Below are 26230 nucleotides of genomic sequence, written 5' to 3'. Positions count from 1 at the left end.
GTAGGACTGCCCAGAACCCAGAAAGGACACGATTCCATATGGGTAATAGTGGACCGACTCACTAAAGCAGCTCACTTCATACCCGTACGTACCAACTACGGCGGAGAGAAGCTAGCCAAGCTTTACGTGGAAAATATAGTGAAGTTGCATGGTGTGCCCAGTCGAATTGTTTCAGATAGAGGGACCCAGTTCACCTCTAGATTTTGGAAAAGCTTGCATAAAGCTATGGGCACCAAGCTAGACTTTAGTTCCGCTTATCACCCGCAGACAGATGGTCAGACAGAAAGGGTGAATCAGATTATGGAAGATATGTTGAGAGCATGTGTTCTCACCTACGGCAAAGATTGGGAACAGAGTTTACCCTATGCCGAGTTCTCATACAACAACGGGTATCAAGCAAGCTTGGGCATGTCACCGTTCGAGGCTCTCTACGGAAGGAAATGCAGGACCCCTCTGATGTGGTCAGAAGTTGGAGAACGTGCTTTAGTCGGGCCCGCCCTCATAAAGGAAGCAGAAGAAAGAGTAGCCGAGATCAGGGAGAAGCTGAAAGCAGCCCAGTCCCGACAGAAGAGTTACGCTGACAAGAAAAGGCGGGAAATAAGTTTCAGTCCAGGGGATTTCGTGTATCTCAAGGTATCACCCATTCGAGGAACCCGAAGATTTCAGGTACAAGGAAAATTAGCCCCTCGGTACATTGGACCGTACCGAGTTCTGAAGAAAGTTGGAGCAGTAGCATACCGTTTGGAACTGCCAGAAGAAATGACAGATATACATCCAGTGTTCCACGTCTCACAGCTAAGAAGATGTTTGAGAGTACCCGAGGCAGAACACGTGCCAGTAGAAATGATAGATCTACAGCCAGACCTACGATATCAAGAAGTACCGGTCAAGATTCTCGACACGGTCACCAGAAGGACCAGAAACTCTGAAGTACGGATATGCAGAGTTCAGTGGAGCAGACACGGAGTAGAAGAAGCGACGTGGGAACGAGAAGACGCTCTGAAGAAAGAGTTTCCCCACCTGTTTAGGAACCAGCCGAATCTCGAGGACGAGATTCATTTTAAGTGGGGTAGGTTTGTAACATCCTGAAAATTCACTAAACAAATCATGCGCTAAGTTGTTTTTCGTTGAGCTCGACTTCCCTTAAACCCTGAACCCTAATTCCCAGAACCTCCCCCGAACAACCCGACACCCGACTTCAATCCACGTCCCATCTCCTTCCCATCCAACGCGACGCGTCGTGACCGGCCGCCGCGAATCCCGCCCCCTCTTTTTCCCTCTCTCCTTTTCCCCTCCGACCGCGTGCCCCACCTCCCGCGGCCCGCACGCCACGCGTGGCCGACCGCGGCCGCGGTCGCCGCTGGCGCGCACCGCCCCTCCCCCTCCTTTTTCCTTTCTCTCCCTCCCTTTTCCCCATTTCCTTTCTCTTTAATTCTTTTTCCTATTTTTTTTTCTTTTCCCCTTTTCTCTTTTCTTTTCTCTCCCTCTCTCCTTCCTTCCTCCCCCCCTGCCTCGCTCCCGCACGCCTCAAACGCCGCCGTGCCCAGCCCTTCTCCCCGCGCACGTCTCGGCTTGCCGCCTGGCCGCGCCCGCGCGCGCCTGCGCCACGCCGCCCTGGCTCCGGCCTCGCCCTGCTCGCCTCGCAACTGTGCGCGCGCCTGCCCGTGCGCACGCGCACACGCGCACGCGCACGGCGCCCCGGCTGACCGCGCCACGCCGCGGCCGCCATCACCACCGCACCGCTCGCCGGACCGCGTCCCGCCTATCCTCGCTTGCGCGTGCACCGCGTGCCGCACCCCCGTCGCTGCCACCGCCGCGTGGTCTCGCTGCACGCCGAACCGCAGCGGCGCGAGCTCCGTCGAGCCACGTGCGCCGCCCCGCCACCTTTGCTGCCGTTTCCCTGTGCCGCACAGCGCCACTGGCCCCGCTCGCGCCTGCCCGAGCGGTCGAATCATCGCTGTGCCACCTCGCCGGCCGCGCCGCCGCGTCCCGACGCCAGCAAGCGGGCGGAGCGTCATAACTCCGTCCCGCACCGCTCGCCGGACGCACCTACCGGCCGCCACCGGCTCACCCCACCCCACCGCCTCATTCCTCCTATAAAAGGGGCCTCCGCGACGCTCCTGGCCACCACGGCCGCCGCCCGCCTCCTCCCGAACCGAAACAGCGCCGCCGCCTTGAACCGCTTCGCCCACCGCCGCCAGCTCCCGTGGCCAGCTTGTTCCGCCACCTCCCTACCCAAGCCAAGGGTCGAGGTAGGTGCTAGGACCCTCCACCTTCCTTTTCCCCTACCGACAACTGCCTCTGGCCATTTCCACCGCGCCGCCACGGCCGCCGCTGATCCGCCACGGCCATGGCCGCTGTGCTCCTCTCCGCGGACCCTCTCCTCTGAAATTGAGGAGGGGAATCAAACCCCGACGTCACCCTGCCCCTTTTCCCCCTAATTCCGGCCACCACCATGCCCCAGGGCCGCGGGCCCAAGGTCGCCGGCGCCCTGAGCCGCTCCCCTGTTTTGCCTCGTCGGGGGGTAGAAGAAGGAGGGGCATTTTGCCCAAAACCCCCTAGCCTTCCCTGTTTTCTAAAAAGAACCCCCACTCCTTATAAGCTTTTCCTAAAAAGGCCCTTCTGTTTTCCCTTTTTGCAGAAAAACCTTTCCACTAAACAAAATTAATCCCAATTAGGTCCCTGCACTTTTCTTTTAGGCCCAAATACTTTTGGAAATCGTAAACAGACCCCGAGTTCTCTCAAATTATTTACAACTAGGCCCCTGACCCTTTATCCAATCCCAAACCTTTACTAAAACCTATCATTTCATGTAGCAAACAACCTCTGTTCAACCCGAAACTTTACCACGCCCCTCATGACCAAGTTTTGGCCATGCCATTAGGAAACCACCCGAAAATAATACTTCGTACTCTATATTTTATGTGTTTCCGATTCGAGCTCAACGATAGAATCTTTGTTTTGATTGGACGCTTGGTTGTGTGTGCTGTAGACCGCGGAGTGAGCGAAGGAGAGCCCGTCAACGAGCAGTACTGTGAGCAGGTGAACGAGGACCAGCTCCGCGACCCCGAGACCGAAGGACAGGACTTCCCCGAAGGCTACGAAGACGGCAAGTTCAATCCCATCCTTTGATGCATGTTTCTGTCCTAGTTTTTATGAACACAACCCAATGGCCTGTTTTATAAATTGCATATGTTTTACTTGCATGAAAACACGGTTGGATAGCCACCCCTTAATTTGTGATGACCATTCCTTGACCACCTAGATTAATATCTGATTTTGCTTGGACGTTAATCGATATTAGAACGCTTAGGACTTTACTCATACATAATTTATTTGATAAAGAAAATGTGTGCGTGTGGGAAGGGATAAAATGTGGATTTTCGAAAGATGAGTATGGACGGGATGGACGGCATTTCTGTGTGATTTGCCGATTGGTGTGCCTATGCCTGTGTGGCAGGGCAAAGAAGGGAGATATCCATCTTGTCGCGTCTAAGGACCGAGTTGGTGTGTCATCTCACCTAACTCCACTATCGTGCAAGCCACTCGACCGTTGAATGGGCAACGGCGTAGCATAAATCCCACTAGTTGGTGTGGTAGCCATCAGGAGAGCTGAGAGCAACGGGTAACTAAGGAAAAGGGATAAGTCCCGAGTGACTTATGCCCGGTTATACCTAAGTGAACGGTCAATGACCCCTTGGTGCATCCCGTGATGGCTAGTCAGGCTTAGCTATGGTGGGTAATGGCTATGTTGGGATCTACACCGACACGACGGTGTTCGAGTTGTGGTATCCTACTTGTGGGCAAAGTTGCACACCTCTGCAGAGCTAAGAATCTATTCGAATAGTCCGTGCCCACGGTATTGGGCGAGTTACGGTGTGGTCACATAACTAGTGTTTCTTGGGATGGGCTGGTGTGAGTTGTTTTGGAATTGTGTCCGGCCGTTGTGCCGTGTGCTACGACGGACGGGGAGTCCGGTAGCAGTTTTAAGACGTGAACTCCGTGTCGCTACAAAAACCGATTTTCTAAAAGGGACTTTCTTTAAAATCAACCCTGCTTAAAATATCATTTTTCTGCAAATTAAACCATAACCTTATCCTTGATTTACCTATGCATATTATCCTGATTTAACCCCTCCGTGGGTGTGGTTGGACTTGCTGAGTACGTTTGTACTCACCCCATTCTCACTTTTTACAGAAGAAGACCCGGACTTCGTTCCAGACGACGCCGAGTAGGGTTACCGTTCTACACCCAACCTTGCCTGTGGAACCGGCCCTGTTGAGATGCCTCCGCTGTCGCAGTACTCTGAGCCCGTAGTAGACCCTATGTGGTTTGCAGTCTGGTGTTATGTTGTAGTCTGGTTAATTATTATTATCATCTGTATCGAGTGTCCGCCAAGGTTTGTAAGGTTTTGAACCATCTGATGTAATAAATGTGGCATCAGCCTCCTGGGACTGATGTTTTGTATCACATTTAAGTCTTCTCTTATGAGGGGACGCTTCATTAAGTCTGCTAGCAGACTAGGGTTGGGTGAGAACGGCGCGGATGGGTTGGGTGAGAACCCGCAGCCGGATCTGGGGGGCGGAGGGAGTGGGTGAGAACCCGGAAAAAAATACCCCATTCCAATTCAATCCAACCTGATTTGCTAGCAAACCCATTCCATCCCAACCCATTTGTCCTGTACACCCATTAACTTCCATCCAAATAATTCCACAAAACAACCCAACCCAAAAACTCCAAATATTATCCGACCCATTAGCAGGCCTATTTACTGCACACCAGCACCCCACACCAGTGCCAAGCCCAAGCCGCTCCGAGGCCGAGAAGCTGGCCCTGGCCGGAGGGAAGGCACAGGAAGGGGGGGTTCGTATGCTTAGCTGTCACGGCTGTCGGGCCTCCTCCAGGAGCAGCGCACGCACTGGTGCCCGCTTGAGCATGACCGAACTGGCGCCAGGGGAACCCCGCGGCCGAGACCACGAGGTGCATGACCTGCCCATACGGCGTGATGATAGGGGGCGAAGCAGAGTGCTAGAATGGAAGAGGGGCCATGCCGCGCTAGTGCACGGTGACCATGGCGGAGCGGTGTCACAGTGTCACCTGTTGACGACCAGGCCAAGGCGATCAGGCGCGGTAGAAGAATTAAGAAGCCAAATGCTTTCGTAACTGGGCCGGATTAGCATCAGTAGCAGAGGCCCATGTAACGGGCGAGCACGGGAGTGCTTGTAATACTTAAGTGTGAACAGGAGACGGGGATAGACTCGATTCGGAAGTCACCGGCAACCTTGGCGGCGGCGAGCGTTGGCTCGACTGATTGTCGGAGAATTCCTAATCCTTTGTATCCAGACTCGAGATTCTATATCGTGAGTGAGAAATCCGTCGTAGGAACAAGAGTTGTGTGACATATGGTATCAGATTCATAGATCCTCGGTTTGCTGTTGGGTTGTTTTCATTTTCGCCTCTGTTCTTTGTTTTTCCCCTTCGAATTTGAGCAGCACTCGCCGGAGTTCTTCCCGATCCCGGCGACCACACCCCGCCCACCGACTCCCAGTCGGCGGCGGCCACCGCATACTGCCGGTTAGCCGTTCCGGCGCCGTCGTCCATCTCTGGTAGTCTCGCGCCGCTTAGGGAGTAGGCTCGTTTGGCGAAGAGGATTCCACATATCGTGACTCTGGATCCTACCCACTCCCACTTCACTCGCTTCCAAGCTCGATCGGGAGCAATGGCACTAGCCAAGGATTCCATCTCCACCGTGTTAGCCAAGTTGGAGGAACTCGGCCAGAAGTTCGACAACATGGATCGCAAGACCGACGAGACCACCCAGAAAATTGAGGAGATGCAGCAGTCCGTTCGTCAACTCAAGGACGAGCAGATCTCCTTGACAAGTTGGAAGCCGGAACTTGAAGATAAGGTCTCGGATCTGCAGAATTCAGTCTTCCTGCTGAAACAAAAGGTGGACTGCTTCATCCATAAACTACCCAAGACAGAGAAGGTGGAGAATGGTGTTCCACATGGAGTGTCCATTTCCGCCCATCTGGGAGCTTCTGCTGCAGCAGGGACCTCCGGGCCTAATGGCCACAGCGTCGATCCATCTCACCTGAGTGTTGGTGCTGGGGTTGTCACCACCCCGGTGCCACCTCCGGTCACAGGTGCGGGCCGGTTTGCCAACCTTACCCCCATCCCTTTTACCGGTTTTGATTCGGTCGGGTCAATTCAGTGTTCTAGTTTGGGGGGTATCATTTCGCATGCTGATTTTCCTAGGTTCGATGGTAGTAATCCTAAAATTTGGGTTAAGAAATGTGAAAGCTACTTTGATGTCTATGATGTCCCTACTGAACATTGGGTCAAGTTGGCTACCATGAATTTTGGTGGTTCGGCTGCTTTCTGGATGCAGTCAATAGAAGCAGATCTTAGGAAGTGTACTTGGGAAGATCTCTGTAAGGATGTTGTTGGTAGATTTGAACGAGATCAGTATAATTATATCATTAGGCAATTCTTCCATGTTAAGCAGTCGGGCTCTGTGGTTGAGTATGTTGAAATTTTTTGATGATCTCGCCCATCAGCTTTTGGCTTATGATCCTTGTTTCAGTCCTACAGTTATTACTAGTCATTTTGTCGATGGTCTTAAACCCTCCATTAAGGCAGTAGTCCTTTTACACAGGCCTAAAGATCTAGATACTGCTAGCTCCCTTGCCATTTTGCAGGAAGAAGTGTTATTGGGTCATCCTACCTTCGAGACACGTCGCAATGATAATCTGATGGATATCAAACCTTTTGTCAAACCTGGGCTTCCTTTTGTTTCTTCCAACAAGAATATTGATATGCTGTCTCAGTCTGAAAAGAGGGGTTCTTCTCTGTGTAAAGGGAAGGTTCAGTCTGACAAATTGGCAGCACTTATGGCTTATAGGAAGGCTAAGGGATTGTGCTACAAGTGTGTTTTGAAATGGGGTTCTCAACATAAGTGTCCAGAATCTGTGGCTTTGAATGTTGCCGAAGAACTTTGGCAAATGATTTCCCAGGATGATGTAGTGGCGGAACCTTCCCAAGAGGATTCTGATTCTGGTGAGGACCTTATGGCCTTGTCTGACCAAGCTGTTCAAGGTACTTGTATTGGCAAGACAATCAAGTTGGCTGCTCATTTTGGCAAACATAGTGCTGTGGTGCTACTTGATTCTGGCAGTTCTCATAACTTTATTAGTGAGCAGTTAGCAGCTTGTTTACCTAATTGGCAATTACTCCGGAAGCCTCTCCAAGTGAAAGTAGCCAATGACAGTGTGCTTATCTGTACTCATGAAGTCACTTGTGCTTGGCTTGTGCAAGGAGTTCAGTTTGAAACAACATTCAGAATCCTTCCTCTACAATGTTATGATTCCATCTTGGGCATGGACTGGCTGGAACAATTTAATCCAATGCAGATTCATTGGGTGGAGAAGTGGTTATCCTTTACATACAAGGGGGCTAAGGTACAGCTGCAAGGACTAACTGACACAACATCTACTCTTCTTCCTTTGTCTGGGGATCAATTGAATGCCTTGTTACGGCACAATGATATTTGGTGTGTGGTCCAACTTAATACTTTGAATGCTTCTGAACTTGTTAAAGAGCAGTCTCTTCCTCCACTGCACAGCTCCTTCACAAATACTCTGATCTGTTTGCTGAACCCACTGGCACACCACCTGTCAGATGCATCAACCATACTATACCATTGTTGGCAGGATCCCAACCTTTTCGGCTCAGGCCCTACAGGTACACACCAGCTCAAAAGGATGAATTTGAACGACAAGTCACTCATCTTCTCAAGAATCATATGATTCAACACAGCTCTAGTCCCTTTTCCTCACCTGTGTTACTGGCCAAAAAGAAGAATGGAGAATGGAGATTATGTGTCGATTTCAGGAGACTTAATGCCTATACCATCAAAAATAAGTTTTCATTGCCCATAATAGAAGAGTTATTTGAGGAGCTACATGGGGCTAAATGGTTTACCACACTGGATTTAAGGTCTAGTTTTCATCAGATTTTAGTAGCTGCGGAGGATCAATTCAAAACTGCATTCCAAACTCACTCTGGCCACTATGAGTACAAAGTAATGCCATATGGATTGACAAGAGCCACTGCAACCTTTCAGGCCATCATGAATCATATCCTGGCTCCATTACTAAGAAAGTGTGTAGTGGTTTTTATTGATGACATACTAATCTATAGCAAAACACAAGAGGAACACTTACAGCACATCCAGATGGTGCTTGATATTCTGAAGGAGCACCAGTTTAAGGTTAGATTGTCCAAGTGCACTTTTGCTCAACAGCAGCTCAAGTATCCGGGACACATACTAAGTGGTGAGGGTGTTGCCACTGACCCTAGCTAGATCAAAGATGTGCAGAACTGGCCCACTCCTACTTCTGTCAAAGAATTGAGGGGTTTTCTTGGTTTAGCTGGTTACTATAGAAGATTTGTGCCTCATTTTGGAATGCTAGCCAAACCCTTGATAGAATTGATCAAAAAGGGACAAATGTTTGTGTGGACAAGTTTGACTGAACAGGCTTTTCAAACACTGATGAAGGCTTTAACTTCTGCACCAGTACTTGCTCTGCCCAACTTTGAGAAAACCTTTGTTGTAGAAACCGATGCTTCTGATAAAGAAATTGGAGCAGTACTCCAACAGGATGGCCATCCCATTGCTTTTGTAAGCAGAGCTTTAGGCCCCAAAAATCAAGGATTGTCGACTTATGAAAAGGAAAGTTTTAAAAAAGGAAAGTTTGGCTATCCTTATGGCAGTGGATCACTGGAGATCATATTTGCAACCTGCTCCATTTGTCATACAAACTGATCAGAGAAGTCTTGTGCATCTGGATGACCAAAGATTGAGTTCTTTTTGGCAATAGAAGGCTTTGACCAAGCTCATGGGCTTACTGTACAAAATATGCTATAAAAAGGGGTCAACCAATAATGCTGCAAATGCCTTATCTCGGATATCTCCCCATCCTGATCTAGAACTTCATGCCATGTCTACTGCTCAACCAATCTGGTTGGCCGACTTGCAAAACAGTTATCTTAACTACTCTCAGGCCAAACAACTGCTTATCGAGCTCTCACTCAAACCAGTTTTCCATCATTTTTCTTTAGTTCAAGGTGTGATTAAGTCCAAGGGCAGAATCTGGTTAGGTCATAGTCCACCTCTTCAACAACAAGTAATGCAAGCTATCCATTCTAGCCCTATTGGTGGCCACTCTGGTGCACTTGTTACCCACATCAGAATCAAGAAACTGTTCTATTGGCCTCTTATGAAGAAACACATTCAGCAGTTTGTTGCCAGTTGCACTGTCTGCCAGCAGGCTAAATCAGAGAAGGTAGCTTATCCTGGTCTCTTACAACCCCTGCCAGTACCTGATCATGCTTGGCAAGTTGTTTCTATGGATTTTATTGAGGGTCTCCCAGTTTTAGCTTCTTACAACTGCATAATGGTAATTGTGGATAAATTCTCCAAATACTCTCACTTCATTAAACTGGCTCATCTTTCTCAGCCCTTAAGATTGCTAAGCTGTACATGGAACATGTTTACAAACTACATGGTATGCCTCAAGCCATCATCTCTGATCGAGATAAAATCTTCACGAGTCATCTCTGGCAGGAACTATTTAAACTCTCTGGTACAGAACTTCGTATGAGTTCTGCGTACCATCCCCAAAGTGATGGGAAAACTGAGCGAGTTAATCAAAGTGTGGAGGCTTATCTAAGGTGTTTTATTCAGAACTGCCCGACCAAATGGTCTGATTGGTTAGCTCTAGCAGAATTCTGGTATAATACAAATTTCCACTCGGCTCTGAACAAGTCTCCTTTTGAAGTGCTCTATGGTCATTCTCCCAAACATTTTGTCATTGAGGGCACCGATATCTGTGCTATTCCTGATCTAGCTACTTGGCTCAGAGACCGTCAAGACATGATTACTTTGTTGCAACACCAACTTCAGCGAGCTCAACAAAGAATGAAGCATCAAGCTGACAAGAACCGTTCTAAAAGATCTTTTGCAGTTGGTGACCACGTTTGGCTGAAACTGCAACCCTACATACAGACATCAGTGGCTCATCGCGCCAGTAACAAACTCTCCTTCAGATACTTTGGTCCTTTTGAGATTCTCAGCAAAATTGGTGATGTTGCTTACAAACTGAAGATGCCTGCTGACAGCTCTATTCACCCCGTCTTCCATGTCTCCCTCCTCAAGAAAGTTGTTGGTACTCCTCACCCAATGCTCCCCTTTCCTTCCGATGTTCAGTCTGTTCAGGTACCCGAGCTCGTGTTGGATCGTCGCCTCAAGACTAAGGACAATCGCGTCGTCTCGCAATTGCTTATCAAGTGGAGTCACCTACCACCAGAGCTGGCAACTTGGGAAGATGAAGACTCCATCCAACCCCGACTCCAGCAGACCACGGCTTGCGGACAAGCCGTTTTTCAAGAAAGGGGGAATGTCACGGTGTCACCTGTTGACGACCAGGCCAAGGCGATCAGGCGCGGTAGAAGAATTAAGAAGCCAAATGCTTTCGTAACTGGGCCGGATTGGCGTGAGTAGCGGAGGCCCATGTAACGGGCGAGCACGGGAGTGCTTGTAATACTTAAGCATGAACAGGAGACGGGGAGAGACTCGATTTGGAAGTCACCGGCAACGTTGGCGGCGGCGAGCGCTGGCTCGACTGATCGCCGGAGAATTCCTAATCCTTTGTATCCAGACTCGAGATTCTATATCGTGAGTGAGAAATCCGTCGTAGGAACAAGAGTTCTGTGACAAGCGGCCTCGTCCGCGCCGCGTGCGCGTGATATTGACCACATTTTCTAATCCCTATTTGCATTTCAGTGGTGCCGCCACAGCCGAGCGCTGAAAGGTATTCATGCGCGGCTAGCTTCCTACTATTTGATGCCGCGCGCTTGACGCAGGATGTGGCCTCACAAGCTCGCACAGGCAGGAGTGCCCTTTGTTCCGGCTATTTTAGGAGGGGAGTGCAGCACGGCTATGCCAGCTATGGCATGTACGGCTTTCTTTACGCACCATGGCACCGTTGGACGGGTTATCCCTGGATCCCATCATCCTCCACAGGCTCACAGTAGGAGCATTTCTGAACTTTTCTGAACATCTCGTCTGGTTCTCGTCTTACACAAGCCATCAGTAGAAGATGAGCATTTCTGAACTTTCTTGTAGGGATCAGGCTCTGTTTAGATCCGAGGACTAATTTTTAGCTTGAATTTGGCATGAACTAATTTGGCCTAAATATGGACTAATTGTTAACCTAATTGCATCAATAATGGCTTATTGGTACTTAGAATCCATTGGCCTTGATTAGTTCAGAATCAGTCCATGTTTAAACTTTAGTCATATTTTAGTCCATCCAGACAGAGCCTTAGTGATCGATCAGATTTCGCATCACTGTATGTCATATTGTTAAGTGGCAGCGTAGAGGTAATTCTTGATGAGACTCGAAAGAAACAATTAGACCAAAAAATGTAACACTCCCCCACAGTTTTCTTTGGTTGGTTAACATTTTTACTGTTTTTATATTATTTTCCTCTCCTTTTCTTGTTGTACTAATCAAAATATTTCTCAACAATTATTTCAAATCATCAGTAGTGGATCTCCCAGCAAAAGAATCCAAAAGCGTGGTACAAAGAACTATATTCAAATATATTAGAAACCAATGGGCAATATCGATAAATGCTAGTAGATAGTCTTCTAGTGATTTACTATACCATATCGTGACGATATGGAAAAATGCTAGCAGCTGCACATCAATGCAGTGTTCCATTCATAAGTAGAATTCGTTATTTTTTGTTTATTTTTACCAGATCCGTTTAATGCAGTACACCATTTTTCATCTTCCAACGATAGGAACTACTGACGTAACAAAAGCTTTGAGAAAGGAAAAAAGAGTTTGTCACGTCGGTCGTCGGAGAAGCAGTCCACAGCTTATCTCATCAATTCCATGACTTGATTGCAGATCATTCAATGAGAAGACGCATGTACCGTGTTCGGCAGGCTGGAGCTGGAGTAGTGTGAGAGAAAAATACTATTACCTGGCTGGTAGCTGGAGGCTGGAGCTGGAGGGACAGGAAAGGGATTTACTGTAGCGCTGGAGGCACCAGCCTCCAGCCGAACACGGTGATGGTGCCTAAACTACTCGTGCGAGTGCGTGACGCTTCAAAGCTGGGACCCTGCGGCGGATCCATGTTGGTTCCGTCACCGGAATTGCATCAGTCTGGAGCAGCTTTCAGCGCCGCGATGTTTCTGAAAACTGCGTTCCATGTTCCAAACACGCACCCAGCTTAATGCTGTTTTTTCCCTTGAAAGAAAATCTAATTGACGGAGGCACGGTCGGAGCTAGGACGGATCAAAATTAATGTATGGCGCAGCTGGACTGATAGAAATTAGCAAGTGTATGACCCCTGGCCGCACGGTTGCTTCACTGAAGCACGGCCGAGAATTATTGGACAGGCAGGCGGGCACGAGGCCCCCTATTGGGCGGTCAATGCCGTAACGGCCTTCCGGCCGGGTTGAGCTGGCGTCACTCTAGACACTGCACCTAGGGATGGCAATGGGTACCCGAAACCCGAGTACCCGACGGGTTTTACCCGATAAGAAGGCGGGTATGGAATGATTTTTCTACCCGTGGGTACATTATTGGACAAAATCCTATACCCATCGGGTATGGCGGGTACGGGTGCGGGTTTATACTACCCATACCCGCCTACCCGTGGGTAAGAAATACCCGCAGGAAAAACAAATGAGGCTAAGTATCTAACTCATTTTAGCACATATGACCTATGAATTTAGCTCAAATCCAATTAAACCCTCCTAGTATATATATTGTTGAACCCTCTCTAACTCATGTTAACCCATATGAGCCATTAACTTGTTGAAATGAAGCTTGTAATGATTTATTTTTTATGTGAATGTCTAATATTTACATGTAATACTCGGGTATGATTTCGGGTGTGGGTTATCCGACGGGTAAAAATTACCCGGCGGGTATGGGTATGGAATCATTTTCTTACCCATATGCGGGTCCGGGTAACCCAACGGGTAAAATTTAATCCTAACAGGTACGGGTATGGGTGGCCACTACCCGACGGATATATACCCGTTGCCATCGCTAACTGCACCTCGCAGCCCTGCCCACGGTGGCGTAACAGTGGAGCTCATCAACTGGAGAATCTCCCCTCCTCCTCCCGTGCTCATCGTGCAGTACGCCATCCGTTGCAGGAGGAGGGAACAGCGGGGCTGCATGATTTCCATCAGACCCAGCCCAGAACGTCGCCGTCGGTCGGTCGGTCGGTGGAGGTCCTCCGCGTCACCATCGGGGCGGTCAGAGAGACCCTCGAGTCCTCAACCATCGTGTCACGTCGTCGATCGCCAGATCGACAGGCACATGCACGGGACGTGATCCATGCCCCGGGCAGCGGTCGATGGGAATCGTAAGGCGCAAACCATCTTTTCAAAACAGGGAAGAACATGCTACGACCACGAGCAGCAAGGTGAATCGTGGAAACCAACCTGCTGGGTGAAGCTGTAAACCACCCCGGCTTGGCTTGCCGGTGTGGCACACTGGCACGCATGGCACTCCGTCCGGGCAAACTTCAAGGTCCGTGCCGAACTGTAACTTGGTACTGTACACGCTACGAGTAGTACAAGAAAAAGTTGATAAAAAAGAAGAGGAGGAGGGAATTTGGGTGCGCGCACGAACGGACACATCGTACGGTGATCCAGTAGTAAGCAATTGATTGCTTGTCACGAGGATCATGTCGGCAGCACAATGCTGCCACTCCTCCCGGGGCCGCGGTTCGCCTGTCCCGGAAAAGCTAGGAGGACCGTGTGCTTTCCGAGCACAGCAGCGGTTGAAAAGCTCGCGCGCGGCCTCTGGGTGTAGGGATACCGTATCGGAGCAGCGATCATGAGGGCGTGTCACGAGGGGAGCAGCCGTGTCGGAGCCATGTCCGAGTTCCTCACAAAGGGAAAAAAAATGAAAAAGAAGAAAAGAAACTACTACTAGTTCGTGCGTCGAACCGAAACTGCTGGGATTCCGTGACGCGCTGCTGCCATGTTCCGCCCGTCACGCCACGACGGCGATCTCCACGGCATGGCGCTGACGCCGGCCATCAGGCCATGGCGTGCCCGCGCACGAGCTCGTGAACCGGCGAGTGAGGCCAAAAAGGGGAGGCCCCTGCCATGTGCTGCAGCGAGCGGCCATGAAGTATTAAATATAATTATATAAAATAATTAATTACACATTTTGTCTATAATTTGTGAGACAAATTTTTTGAGCCTAGTTAACTCATAACGGGACAATAATTACCAAATACTCCCTCTATCCAATTTTGATAGATATATTTCAAAAACTTAAATATCCAAAAATGATAGCTACATTTGCTATTGGCATAGGTTGTGACAATAAATATCACTAGTAACGAGGAGTTTCCAGTTAAAATATTGGAGGACCAACAAAAAAACTGTGTTACATTTATTAGATTGATAAATACATTTGTTGTCCTTGTTCATTGTGCCATATGCAAATATATCTATCAAAATTGGATGGAGGGAGTACAAACGAAAGTGCTATAGTATTTTACAGGCAAAACTTTATGCATCTAAACAACCTAAGTAGCCGCAGCGAGTTCTACTGTACTACGCTGTACGTACGCCAGCGAGAGCGCGATACGCCCCGGGTACAGTGCGCTGCGTACGACGGGATCAGCGATTCCGCCACCTGCAGAGGCTGCCCCTCCTGCCGCTCGCCTTCGGGCTTCACCGCTGTGTCAGCTGGGCCTCACCCTCCAGGACACAGGCAGGGGCAGGCAGCAGGCCCTGAAAAAAGTGAGAGAAAAAAATCATATCGAATACCGTAGCACTTTTAGTTTGTTTGGGATAAATATTGTCCTACTATGACCTAACTAGACTCAAAAGATTCGTCTCGCAACGTACATCAAAACTATTTAATTAATTTAATTATTTACCTACATTTAGTACTCCATGCATGAGTTATTTGCTATATTTAATATTTCGATGTGATGGAAAGTTTGGATTTGGGGTGGGGCATCTAAACACACCCAATACAGCTGCACCAGCAGGCTGCAACCTGCAGGTGGAAGAGTTAACGCGAGAACGTGCGCGCGCCGAGCACGGGCCGCACGACGGCAGCAATCATCGGCCTCCCCCGGGGCGACGAGCGTAGCCGTTGCCCGTTGGGGCTTCGGGGGTGTTCGGCTGATTTAAAAGCCGGCTGATTTCGACTGATTTAATAGTACTATGTGAGAAGAAATAAGTCAAAACAAGCCGAAATAAATCGGGAAAAGAGAAGCGAACAGGACCCTCGCCGGCTCCGGCTTTCCGATCGGCTGGGCACGGGGACAGGCGGCAGGCACGCGGTGATGCCGCGGCACGGGAGGCCACGGCCGGTGCCACCGGCGATCGGTGGCGGGCGCGCGGGAGGCAGGCGTGCGGCCGCCAACCCCGCTAGATGGCGAGAGGCGAGCTAAATCTACCTACTGTACGCGAAACAACGCGGGAAGAAACAAAAACGAGATGCCTGCGACGGCGAGGGGGTGCGTGCGCGCTCATGTGCCAGTGCCACGCACGCCGGCATGCCGCCCCTCGGCAGCGAGCTCCGTGAATCCAAGCCCCCCGGCCATGTCAGTCACCTGCATGCATGCGGCTTTGCTTCGCTTTACACCAAAAAAGCCACGGCACTTTGCCTTGTTCATTGCAGACAAAAGAATTTTTAGCAGCGCTAGTACAACTACGCTCCGCCTGCCCAACCTTGAGCTCCCGTATGGTTCCCTAACCCCCGACCCGGCCGACGCAAGCCGCCAAAACCTCACCTGCGCGCCGCCCGGCCACCGGCAACAGCACCCACCAACACCACACCACCGTGCTTGCCCCGTCCCGGCCGCCGCAGGGGATCCGCGGCCACCCAGCCTCGATCTCCGCGGGCCGCGCCCCAATCCGCGCCGCACGTACCGGCCAGCACCCGCCTCGAGATGCTCGCGAAAGCAACATCCCCCGCCTCCTCCCCAAGCTCCGGCGCGGCACCCGAGGCAGCCGCGGCCGGCGTGGCCCCGGAAAGAAGGGAAGGGGCGCCATAAATTACCGCGCTGCCCATCACGTGACCCAAACGGGCGCGCGGCGTCTGCAATTCCGGCCCATCCTTCAGGGGCAAGTCTGGCAGCGTCGACGGGAGGAGCTTTTTCTCTCCGGGCCGTAACGTGGGCCCCGACCGCGCGTGAACAGTGACCTAGCAGGCGCTAGGGCCGTTACGCCCGGACGCGGGCGGGCCCCCACCAGCTCGACCCGGGCCGCCACCGCCGCGGCGCGCCGGTGGCCCGGGGCTCGCCCTCGCGCGCCCCGGCGCGGATGGGCGGGAGGCGGCAGACGCCCGCCAGCTCCGACAGGCTCCGCACGCCGATGGCGCTCCGGGCGCTGCCCGAGCTGGCGACGGTCGCGGAGCAGGAGTAGCGACCGGCGGCGTCCGTGACCAGGAACTCGGAGCGCACGAACATGAGGTCCGACGGCCGCAGGTCGCTCCACCGCTGCTGCGCCGCGGGGGGCGTCTCGCCCGCGCACCCGCCCACCGTGCTCACCAGGATGCGGTGCCCGAACCGCCGGTCGAACGCCTCCGGATCCGGCTCGGCCACCACGGCCGCGGGCTCCACCAGGAGCACGCGGTCCTTGCGCACCTTGGCGCCGTCGAAGCAGCCGATGGCCACTCCGCCGTCGGCCGACCGGCGCGAGCTGGGGCCGACCCGCCCGGGCGCGCGCACCGACCCCGTGGAGTGCCGGCCGGAGATCCTCCGCCCGCCCGGCGCGGGCGACGGAGCGGGAGCGGCGGGCGCCCCCGGGGACGCCTCTTTGGCCGCCGCCTTGGCGTCCGGCGGGTCGGGCGGCCCCGTGGTGGACGGCTTGGGCGGCTCCGGGAGCAGCAGCACGTCCTCCGGGTCGACGCGGGAGCGGCAGAGCGGGCAGGTGGAGTGCGCGTCGAGCCAGGTGTCGACGCACTCGACGTGGAACCCGTGCCGGCACTTGGGCAGCAGCCGCAGCGCCTCCGAGGGCTCGAAGCGGCCGAGGCAGACGGCGCACTCGAGCCCCTCCTTCTGCCCGCGCAGCGCGCCGTAGCGGAACACGGGCAGCGACTCCACGACGGCGCGGTCGACGCCCGAGTTCCTCCGGTCGCCCGCCGCGCCGGCGCCCGACGACCCGAACCCGCCGCTGCCGGCGCCGCCGCCGTAGGGCCCCGACGACTCCGCGGCGCTGCGCTTGCAGTGCTTGGCGTAGAGCAGGAGCAGGAACGTGATGGAGAAGACGCTGGTGAGGATGCCCACGACGACGGCCACCCCGGGCCGGAACGGCGTGGCCGAGGGGTGCGGCGGCGACGGCAGCGGCGACTCGACCGCGCCGTCGTAGTCCGACAGCAGGAGCCGCCGCGACGGCTCCATCCCCGGCGAAGCTTCCCTCCCTCCGGGTCCCAGACCGACCGATCCGGGTGCTCGGGGGTGGCCGTGGCGCTGCCGCTGCCGCTGCCACCACGAAGCGCTTGCGATTTGTAATCAAGCGCTAGGGGTAATAATAGCGGTGGCGACTAGAGTCTAGGAGAGCCTAGCGGCGTGCAGGCGGGAGCAGTAGGCTGCTAGCCCGCTAGCAGTGGGGGCGGTGAGCGGATCCCCCAGCGACGGGGCCTCGTGGCGATGGGGAGAGGCAGCGCAGTGGGGGCCTGGGCGTGTGGGTCCCCGGGCCGCTGCGCTGCTCCGCCGGTGAGGCCACCCCCGGGCGGCTTGTCGCGGAGTTTACTGTGCGCCAGGGCACTGACAGTTTCGTTGTGGCACGGTGGGGCCGTGTGTCAGGAGGGTAGCGAATTTTTTTTTCCTCTGAAAGAAATGGAGAAAGGCGTCCAGCATGGGCCGGGGAGCAGCGACCCCTGTTTGGAGAGAGTAATGTACTCAATGCGCATTTAAGAACGGCCGGAGGAGGAGATTACTGTTCTGGGCACGGTGCGGGAGCCCGTTAACACGGGCGAGGCAGGGGCAGTATGGGGAACCCGCCCGCTTTTTAAAATCGCCTCGCGAGCGAGCGGGCGGGTTCGTGTCCACGAGGCGATCGGGAGGAGGGAATGAATGCCCGTGGACGCCGGAACCCAGCAGACCGCAGAGGGTGTGGTCGAGTACACGAGGCGATTAGCGCAGGACAAGCAGCGGTGGTCCCCACGTGGCAGGCGGCCGAGACATGCCAGACGTGGATGGCGCGCGTTCGAGGAAGGGTGGGATGCATCCGTGCATCACGACGGAGAGGACTTGAATAGGAGTGGGCTTCGTCCGCGTCAGGCCCGTTTGAAGGCCAAGTGCGACGGGCGCGACTGCACAGGGCCTCCGGAATTAGAGGCCTCCAAATTATTCTGTTAAGGTCATAGCAGATGGTAGTTTAGAACAGCAACGGCTCATGATCGTGTTTGGACTAAGGGTTAGAGCTATTTGGGCTAGAGCTAATTAACTCAAGTAAATAGCTCTTGACATGTTTGGATCCAAAAGCTATTTAGACTTTAAAACACTTTTTTTTTAATCATTGGAGTCCAATTACCTCTCTTGTTACAGTGGGCTCCACCTGAAATAGCCCAAATAATCACCTTTTAGGTGGGATAGTTTTTTGAGGTTGGCTATTTGCAAATAACCAAGAACTAGCCCTCATGTTTGGGATTTTAAATTATTTTGGGCTATTTTAAGCTAAAAATAGCTCTAGTCCTTGGATCTATATACACCCCATGTCCACTAGGACTAGAGGGAAATGAAGCCAGTGGCCCATTGCCAATTCCTTCCACGCGAAGTCACCTTCGCCGTCGGCAATGGCTTCGTTCAACCGATCAACGTGAATATAAACACCGTAACCATGTCGCTCGTCGTTCAATGGCGGACGCCCATCCATGCCAAGATCGAGGTGCCGTCGCGAGTCGTCGCGCCGCTGGCTGCAGCGTCGTCGGCCGCACCGTCGCTGGCTCGCCGCATCGCGGCATCGCTGCAGGCATCCATTTGCGTTTTGCACACGGGCCTCCAAATCCTAGAGACGGCCCTGGTCCGCGTAATCCATGCTCGAGGGGCACGTGAGCAGCGCAGGGGCAGGCCTGCTCTCGCTCTGCGAGATTTGAATGTTTGCTGCCGTATTTCTTCAAAAAAAAAGTTTGCTGCCGAGAGAAAAAAAAAAGTTGGATCCAATTCTGACACAGGAAGAAGACATAATGGATTCCTCTTCTATCCAACTGGAGGAACAGACTGATAAAGAAGACTCTCAAGAGTGGAAGATACAGAAACAGAAGAAGAAAAAGGGGGGAGGCAGCTCAAGAAGAGATTTCCTGCGGTGGCCACCAGAACTAGTGCAAGGGTGTCTAGGGATGGTGTGCCTATTGCAGCAAAAGCCAATACCACAGCACAAAAGAGAGATGAAAATTTGTAAGGTATGTTTGCTTACAGCTTTACTGTTTTAAATTCAACTCATAATTCTTATCTTAAAGAGGTCATGGGAGACCTTGATATTGAAGGTAATGATTTAGATGCTCAGATCAATATTTTTAAGGCTGAGGAAATTGTTAGAGATGATTTAGCTAAAGCCAACTATAAAGTTTACTTAGATAGGATTAACAAAAAGAATGCCCCTCAGGGGGAGGAGGACATTCAGGATCTAGCTATGTCAGCCATTGATAATTCTTCCTGTTTTGCTACTCCCATAGTTAATGGTCCTCCTAGTAGGACTGCTAATTTCTCTAGTAAACCATGAATATTTTGATGTGGAATGTTAGGGGGCTGGGTAAACATGCTAGAAGGAGACAGGTCCGAGAATGCATTTTTTAGGAGAAAATTGATGTGGTGGGGTTGCAATAAACAGTCAAGAGAGACTTTTTTTATCAAGACTTGCTGGATTTGGCCGGTGGGCTTCCTTTTACTTGGATTTGGCTGCCAGCTAGAGGCCACGTGGGTGGCATTCTTATGGGGACTAGAGTGGATACTCTTGAGGTGGAGTCTCATGATATTAGAGAGTTCAGTATTCAGATGGATTTAAGGAATAAGCACTAATTCCCAACATGACTTGTCTATAAATTTTTTGGAGGAGTTGGATGAGATTTGCAATCAAAGGCATTTGCCTATGATTATGGGAGGGGACTTTAACCTCATTAGAAAAGAGAGTGAAAAAAGTTCTGATCATTACAATCACTTGCTGATTGCCCAGTTCAATGACTTCATTGGAAACCACCTTTTGAGGGAAGTGACTAGAGTGGGATCTAAGTACACTTGGACCAATAAACAGACTGCCCCTGTACTTGTGAATTTGGATAGATTTTTTATGACCAATGACTGGGAAGACAAATTCCCTCTCTCTTTAGCATGGGGGCTGACAAGAGTGGAATCTGATCATTCCCCTATCATCCTTGACTCTGGTGTGCATAGGGCTCCTAGACCCAGATATTTCTTCTTTGAGAATCAATGGCTGCTAAAACCAAATTTTCATGCCATGGTGGCTGAAAAATAGGAGGCTAGCCAATTAAGGAGACCATTGGGATGCTACTCTGTTACCTGATGGCAAGGAAGCCTTGGTTTTATGAGGCAGCACCTAAAAGGGTGGAATCTCCAACAGATTGGTGAACAAAAGAAGGTGAGGGATTTGCTGCTGCAGAAGTTGGCTGACATTGATAGTTTAGCTGATTCTAGGGAGTTGCTAGCAGAAGAATGACAAAAGAGATATGATATAGAAAATGAGCTGGAGAATATTTACCAAATGGAGGCTATCTATTGGCAACAACGTGGGAGTCACCTCTGGATTTTGGAAGGGGATGCCAATACCCAGTTTTTTTCATCAATTTACCAATGGAAGACACCGTAAGAACACCATCGTTGCCTTGGATACTGACCTAGGGGAGGTGCGGAGCCAGGATGACATTATGAGACACGTGCATGACTTTTACAAAAACCTATTTGGTTCTAAGCTAACCAGCACCATGAGATTGGTTGATTCCTTCTGGCAGGGCCGGCAGAATCTTTCTGCAGAAATGTTAGACGACCTGACTAGACCTTTTACCGAGGTGGAGGTGAAACATGCTGTGGATGATATGAAGAGCAATTCTGCTTCTGGCCCCAATGGCTTTGGGGTCCAATTCTTCAAAACTTTCTGGTCAGTGATCAAGGGTGATCTTTTGGTCATGTTTGATGATTTTTACAAAGGTGAGTTAGATATTAAGAGGCTTAATTATGGTGTCATTACATTTGTGCCAAAAGTGAATGAAGCAAACAATATTAGACAATATCGCCCTATTTGTCTTCTAAATGTCGACTTCAAGGTGTTCACCAAAGTCCTGAATAATAGGTTTATTTCCATAGCCAAGGAGGTGATTGGGGACAACTAGTCGGGGTTCATAAAAAGGAGGAACATCCTAGAGGGGGTGGTGATTCTCCATGAGGTTATCCATGAGCTGAAGTCTTCTAAGAAGAAAGGGTTAATAATGAAAATTAATTTTGAGAAGGCTTATGACAATGTTAGATGGAATTTTTTGGAAGAAGTGATGATTGGTAAAGGACTCCCTGCTCCATGGATTAAGTGGGTCATGCAGACAGTGCAAGGGGGGAAAGTCTGTGTGAATGTTAATGGACATCGCGGTTCCTACTTTGGGACTTACCAGGGGATGCGCCAAGGAGACCCGCTCTCCCTATCCTCTTTAACCTAGTGGGCGATGCCCTTGATGCCTTTCTAGACAAAGCAGTGCAGAAACAGAGACTGGTAGGGGTGGCTCCGCACTTGATCCAAGGGGGATCTCACATACTCAGTATGCGGATGACACGGTCATTATGATTGACGGCTCTGACCAGTCTATTCTAAACCTCAAGCTTATCCTATACTGCTTCGAATGGCTCTCAGGCCTGAAAATCAATTTCCATAAAAGTGAGGTGTTTGCTTTTGGAGTTGATCAGCCTGAAAAAGAGCGGATGGCTAATATGCTGAATTGTAAACTTGGATGTCTACCAATGAAATATCTTGGGATTCCTATCTCGAATAACAGATTGGGGAGTTTGGCCTTTCTTGGCCTGAAAGAGAAAATGGTCAGAAAGTTGGATCCGTGGAAAGGCAAACATCTTTCTTCTGGTGGGAAGCTGGTCCTAACTAATGATTGTCTAACCAGCCTACCTATCTACACTATGGGATTTTACCTTCTCCCAAAAAGCTCACATGGTGGGATGGACTCGGTAAGAGGTAAGTTCTTCTGTCAAGGGGCACAGGAAGAATTCAAATATCACATGACTAAGTGGGACACTCTCAGCAGACCTAAAGACCAAGGGGGTCTTGGCATAATTAACACACAGATCATGAATGAGTGTCTACTGGTGAAGTGGATTTGGAAAATTGTCAAGGAAAGTAATGATACTTGGTACAAGCTGCTAGAGGCCAAATACATGTGTGATGGAAATTTCTTCAATTCCAAATACAAGGGCACTTCTCAGTTTTGGCAAGGGCTTCATAAAGTAAAGCATATTTTTAAATGGGGGACCATGTATACAGTAGGCGATGAGTCGCTCATTTCCTTTTGGGGAGATATCTGGCTGGGTCAGTTTCCTTTAAAATCCCTATTTCCTGAACTATTCAGAATTTGTGAAGACCCCACTGTTTTGGTCTCTGATTGCTTTACGAATGATGAATGGTGTGTAAACTTCCGGTGAAGTTTATCTCCATGGGAGAATGTAAAATGGAATGAGCTTCTTAACCTCCTGCAAAATGTTGCGCTAGCTCAGGATTCACGGGATGATGTTTCCTGGGCTTTAGATGGCTCAAAATCCTTTACAACTAAATCCTTATACAGGTTTTTAACACACAGGGGAGTGTGCATCCCAGTGTCCGAGGATGTTTGGAAAACTAAACTCCCACTGAAGATTAAGATTTTCATGTGGCAATTAGAACATAACAAACTTCAGGTTGCTACCTCTCTTAAAAAGAGGGGCTGGAAAGGGGATATACATTGCTGTTTATGCGGCAAGGTTGAGTCTACTAATCACGTTTTCTTTGGGTGCTCGATTTCGAGGTTTGCATGGTGTTGCCTCAGAGATGCTTTTGGCTGAGCGGGTTGTCCTTCCAATTTCAATGATTTGATGAATATTAATTTTTCTTCTGGGCTAATGCTCACTAATCATCTGAAGGTTTTTGTGTTTGCTGGCTTTGCCTGGGCCATCTGGCGCTCCAGGAACAAAATGGCGATGGAGCAGTGTTTTCCTAAAAACCCTTTGGATGTAATCCATTCAGGTGTTGGCTTTGTGCAGAGATGGCGTCCGTTGCTAAGAGAAGCTGATCAAACGGTGATTGCAAGTCTGGGCGAGAAGATGAAGACTTGGTTCCACAACTTCATACCAAGCACAGTTGCTGTTTCGAATATTGGGGAGCTTTGAGTGTGGTCTTTCCTAGTCTTTATTTTCATGAGAAGTACTTGTACCTATTATATAGGTGACCCCATAGTGTGTACCGAACCTTTTATTCGCTTTAAAAAAAACAGAGTTCTCTCCTTTCAAAAAAAAAGAAAAAAAGTTGATTTTCTGATGCCGCCGGCCTCCGCCCCGTGCGGCGGCGGCGGCCCAGCCCGGGATCGGGGCAGGACCAGCGCCGCACTTTCCGTTTCAGGGATTGCCGAGTCCGTTTCAAGGGGCCACTCAGCACTGTACCACACTGTACTCTACCAGTACCACACCGTCGCGTCAGAGCTGTGCTGGGCTGTTGGCAGTAGCAAGCAAAGCATCAGCGGATGATCAGTGTGGTTACCGTGGGGCACGACAATGATCTTCCATTAATGTTAAAGGTTGCTGCATGCAGGCCTTGATTTGTTTACCTCTGATGATGAAGGGACAAGCTAGCGGCTCTTGCTTGCTCTCGCATCCTGTGTCGCCTGGCTATTTGAAAGGGGGAGGGGGAACTGTACGGAGGGCGGGTGCTCTCACTCCCAGCTCGACCAGGACAAGGACGCCGCGCGGCCTCCACTGCACGCTCCAGTATATCTGGATGCGCCGGCACTGTGCAAGTACACGCCAATGATCTCCCACCACGGCCACTTGCCCCGCCTTCCGGGGGGAGGGGCTGTGGAGCTCCACAACTCGTGCCCGTGCCCCTGTTTCGCGCGCCGGCCGCTGTCGTGGCTGTCGTCGTTCCTCCGGTCCCTCTTGCATCCGATCCGACTCGGCTTCCCCTAGTTTATTCACCGCGGTTAGCTAGAGACTAAATGGTCGATCAGCGGCAGCTATTGCTGGGGGCCACAGATCGATCGAGGTGTTCCGCAACAGTTGCACCCGCTATACGTAGCACAATGATTTTTTGCTCGCTCGCGCCCGCACATTGCCGCGGCGCCGGCGTCGGCTCGGCGCACCCGGCGAGCGGCATTAGTCTGTTCCGCTCCTAGTGGAGTAAGTCGGGAGGATTTGGTAGTTCGCCGCCGGCGAGGGTTTGGTAGTTCACCGCCGGCGAGCGTGGATGGATGGATGCGACTATGGATATAAATAGTACGAATACAACCGGTGAATTCGATTCGATTTCGAATATTCAATATTCATAAATATATTATAAAAAATATCTGTCCGTATTTAATCCGTTTACATCTCTAAATAACGAAAAGCTCAGCTGGCCTCCGGCTGCTGGCCTGCTGCTCCAACAACGGGACGGACACGTGCATTTGCGCGGCGCAGCGAGCGTCTGGATCGAACTGTGGACGGTAAGCAGGGGCGGATACAGGAGGGGGGCTAGGGGGGGCTCAAGCCCCCCTAAGCTTCCCTAATTATACGTAAAACACTGTAGCAAGACTTCTAAATCACCATTAAATTTTCACACAAATCAACATCTCTATTGTTTCAGCTCTTTTGCCTCCAATACTGCATCCGCCACTGACGGTAAGTGGTTCGGCGAGGACGGAGGCCGGCGGCGGGGACGGCCGCGGCCGGAACGCGACAGCCGGGGCGCGCGGCTTGGCGTCGTCTCGCGCGGCGATGGAACGCACGTTGCATGCGTCATGCGTGGGAGGGGATTGGGGAAAACCAACGACACGTCGCGGTCCTAGCTGCGAGCCAGGCTAGCATACTGTTATCTCTGACGGGACAGGGCTCGTTGGCGCTTGGGGGCAAACAGAGACGTCGCGGCCTCGCGGGGCGGGGGCATCGAATTTTCGGACATATATATATAGAACATTAAATACAGTTAGAAAAATAATTAATTACGTAGTCTAACTGATTTCTACGAGATGAATTTAATGATACTAATTAATCAATGATTGAATATTAATTGTCAAATAACAACAAAATGTGCTACAGTAGCCAAACACAATTTTTTTACCAACTAAACACACCCTGGATTGGTAGAGCGGGCAGTAGTGGACACACGAAGGAAGCAGACGACAAATGAACCCAATGCTGTAGTTTTACTACTGCCATTTCCTTTGCTGTGCTTCAGTTGCATGCTTATCCATGGCCACAGTTGAACCCAATGCTTCAGGCTGGGAAAGCTGCTTGCTTGTACATCGGCCAGCATTTTTTCATCTTTTGACTGAGAGGATGCGGATCCGCCAGCTTGGTCCCAAAGTTTCAAGCAGAGCGGAGCTCTGGATCAGTTTGTTGTTAGGTTAGTAGGTCTGTCTCCTACACTGCCACCCGGCCCGTGGTCCGTCTCTGTGCTATAGATTTTGTTTGGGCCGAGGCCCGAACTGCCGCAACAAGCCTACTACTACTACGTACACAAGAAAAACAAGGCCCACACATAGTTGACGCCTTGACGGGCAGCGTACGCGAAGTTGGTCCATGACTGACTGCTTTCTTTAACGGCCCAGAAACATGTTTATGCTTTTGATAGACACAGCTTCCCGAGGCGGCTCTTTCATAACCCACATAAAAGCCCAGATCCCGTAGAAGCCAACTGGGCTTCTCCCAGAAATTTTTTCATTTTTATATTTTTTAAAAATTAAAATTTCAAAAATATATGTCCGTTTTGAAATATTTTAAAAATACCCCCGGTCGCCCCCCATAGGGCGACAGGCCTTAAGTGAATTTTTTTTTTCAAATTCGCAATAAGGTCCCTGGAAATAAAAAAAAAACCTGTCGCCCAGCCCACGGGCGACCGCCGCTGGGCCCAGCCCACGGGCGCGGCAGGGGGCCTGTCGCCCCCCCCCCGCGGGCGACGGGGGGCCTGTCGCCCCCCCCCCCCCCGGGCGAC

The 26230-nt window shown here is 51.0% G+C and overlaps 2 protein-coding genes across 3 annotated transcripts; one reads left to right on the top strand and one right to left on the bottom strand.

The window, feature by feature from the left end:
- Positions 1-5251: 5251 nt before the first annotated feature.
- Positions 5252-10766, top strand: LOC120668633. Of its 2 annotated transcripts, none has more exons than XM_039948374.1 (2): positions 5252-6146; positions 6702-10766. In XM_039948374.1, exon 2 carries the CDS (start codon positions 6756-6758, stop codon positions 7806-7808), a length of 1053 nt encoding a protein of 350 aa, XP_039804308.1. In that variant the 5' UTR covers positions 5252-6146; positions 6702-6755; the 3' UTR covers positions 7809-10766. Both variants share the same exon structure in this region, with proteins under 2 accessions (XP_039804308.1, XP_039804309.1).
- A 4914-nt stretch (positions 10767-15680) lies between these two features.
- LOC120668631 (RING-H2 finger protein ATL43-like) lies at positions 15681-17755 on the bottom strand. Its single transcript, XM_039948373.1, has one exon. The coding sequence runs from the start codon at positions 17464-17466 to the stop codon at positions 16288-16290; it is 1179 nt and encodes a 392-aa protein (XP_039804307.1). The 5' UTR covers positions 17467-17755; the 3' UTR covers positions 15681-16287.
- Between the last annotated feature and the right edge of the window lie 8475 nt (positions 17756-26230).

This window comes from Panicum virgatum, chromosome 4N (genome assembly GCF_016808335.1).
Source record: "Panicum virgatum strain AP13 chromosome 4N, P.virgatum_v5, whole genome shotgun sequence".
In the NCBI taxonomy this organism is placed as follows: domain Eukaryota; kingdom Viridiplantae; phylum Streptophyta; class Magnoliopsida; order Poales; family Poaceae; genus Panicum; species Panicum virgatum.
Note: the sequence above shows the minus strand (reverse complement) of the source record. Positions and strands in the feature narration are given on the sequence as shown.

Bases quoted from the DNA above. Each gene is read 5' to 3' on its own strand.
- LOC120668633 (XM_039948374.1), top strand. From the start codon at position 6,756: ATGGATATCAAACCTTTTGTCAAACCTGGGCTTCCTTTTGTTTCTTCC.
- LOC120668631 (XM_039948373.1), bottom strand. From the start codon at position 17,466: ATGGAGCCGTCGCGGCGGCTCCTGCTGTCGGACTACGACGGCGCGGTC.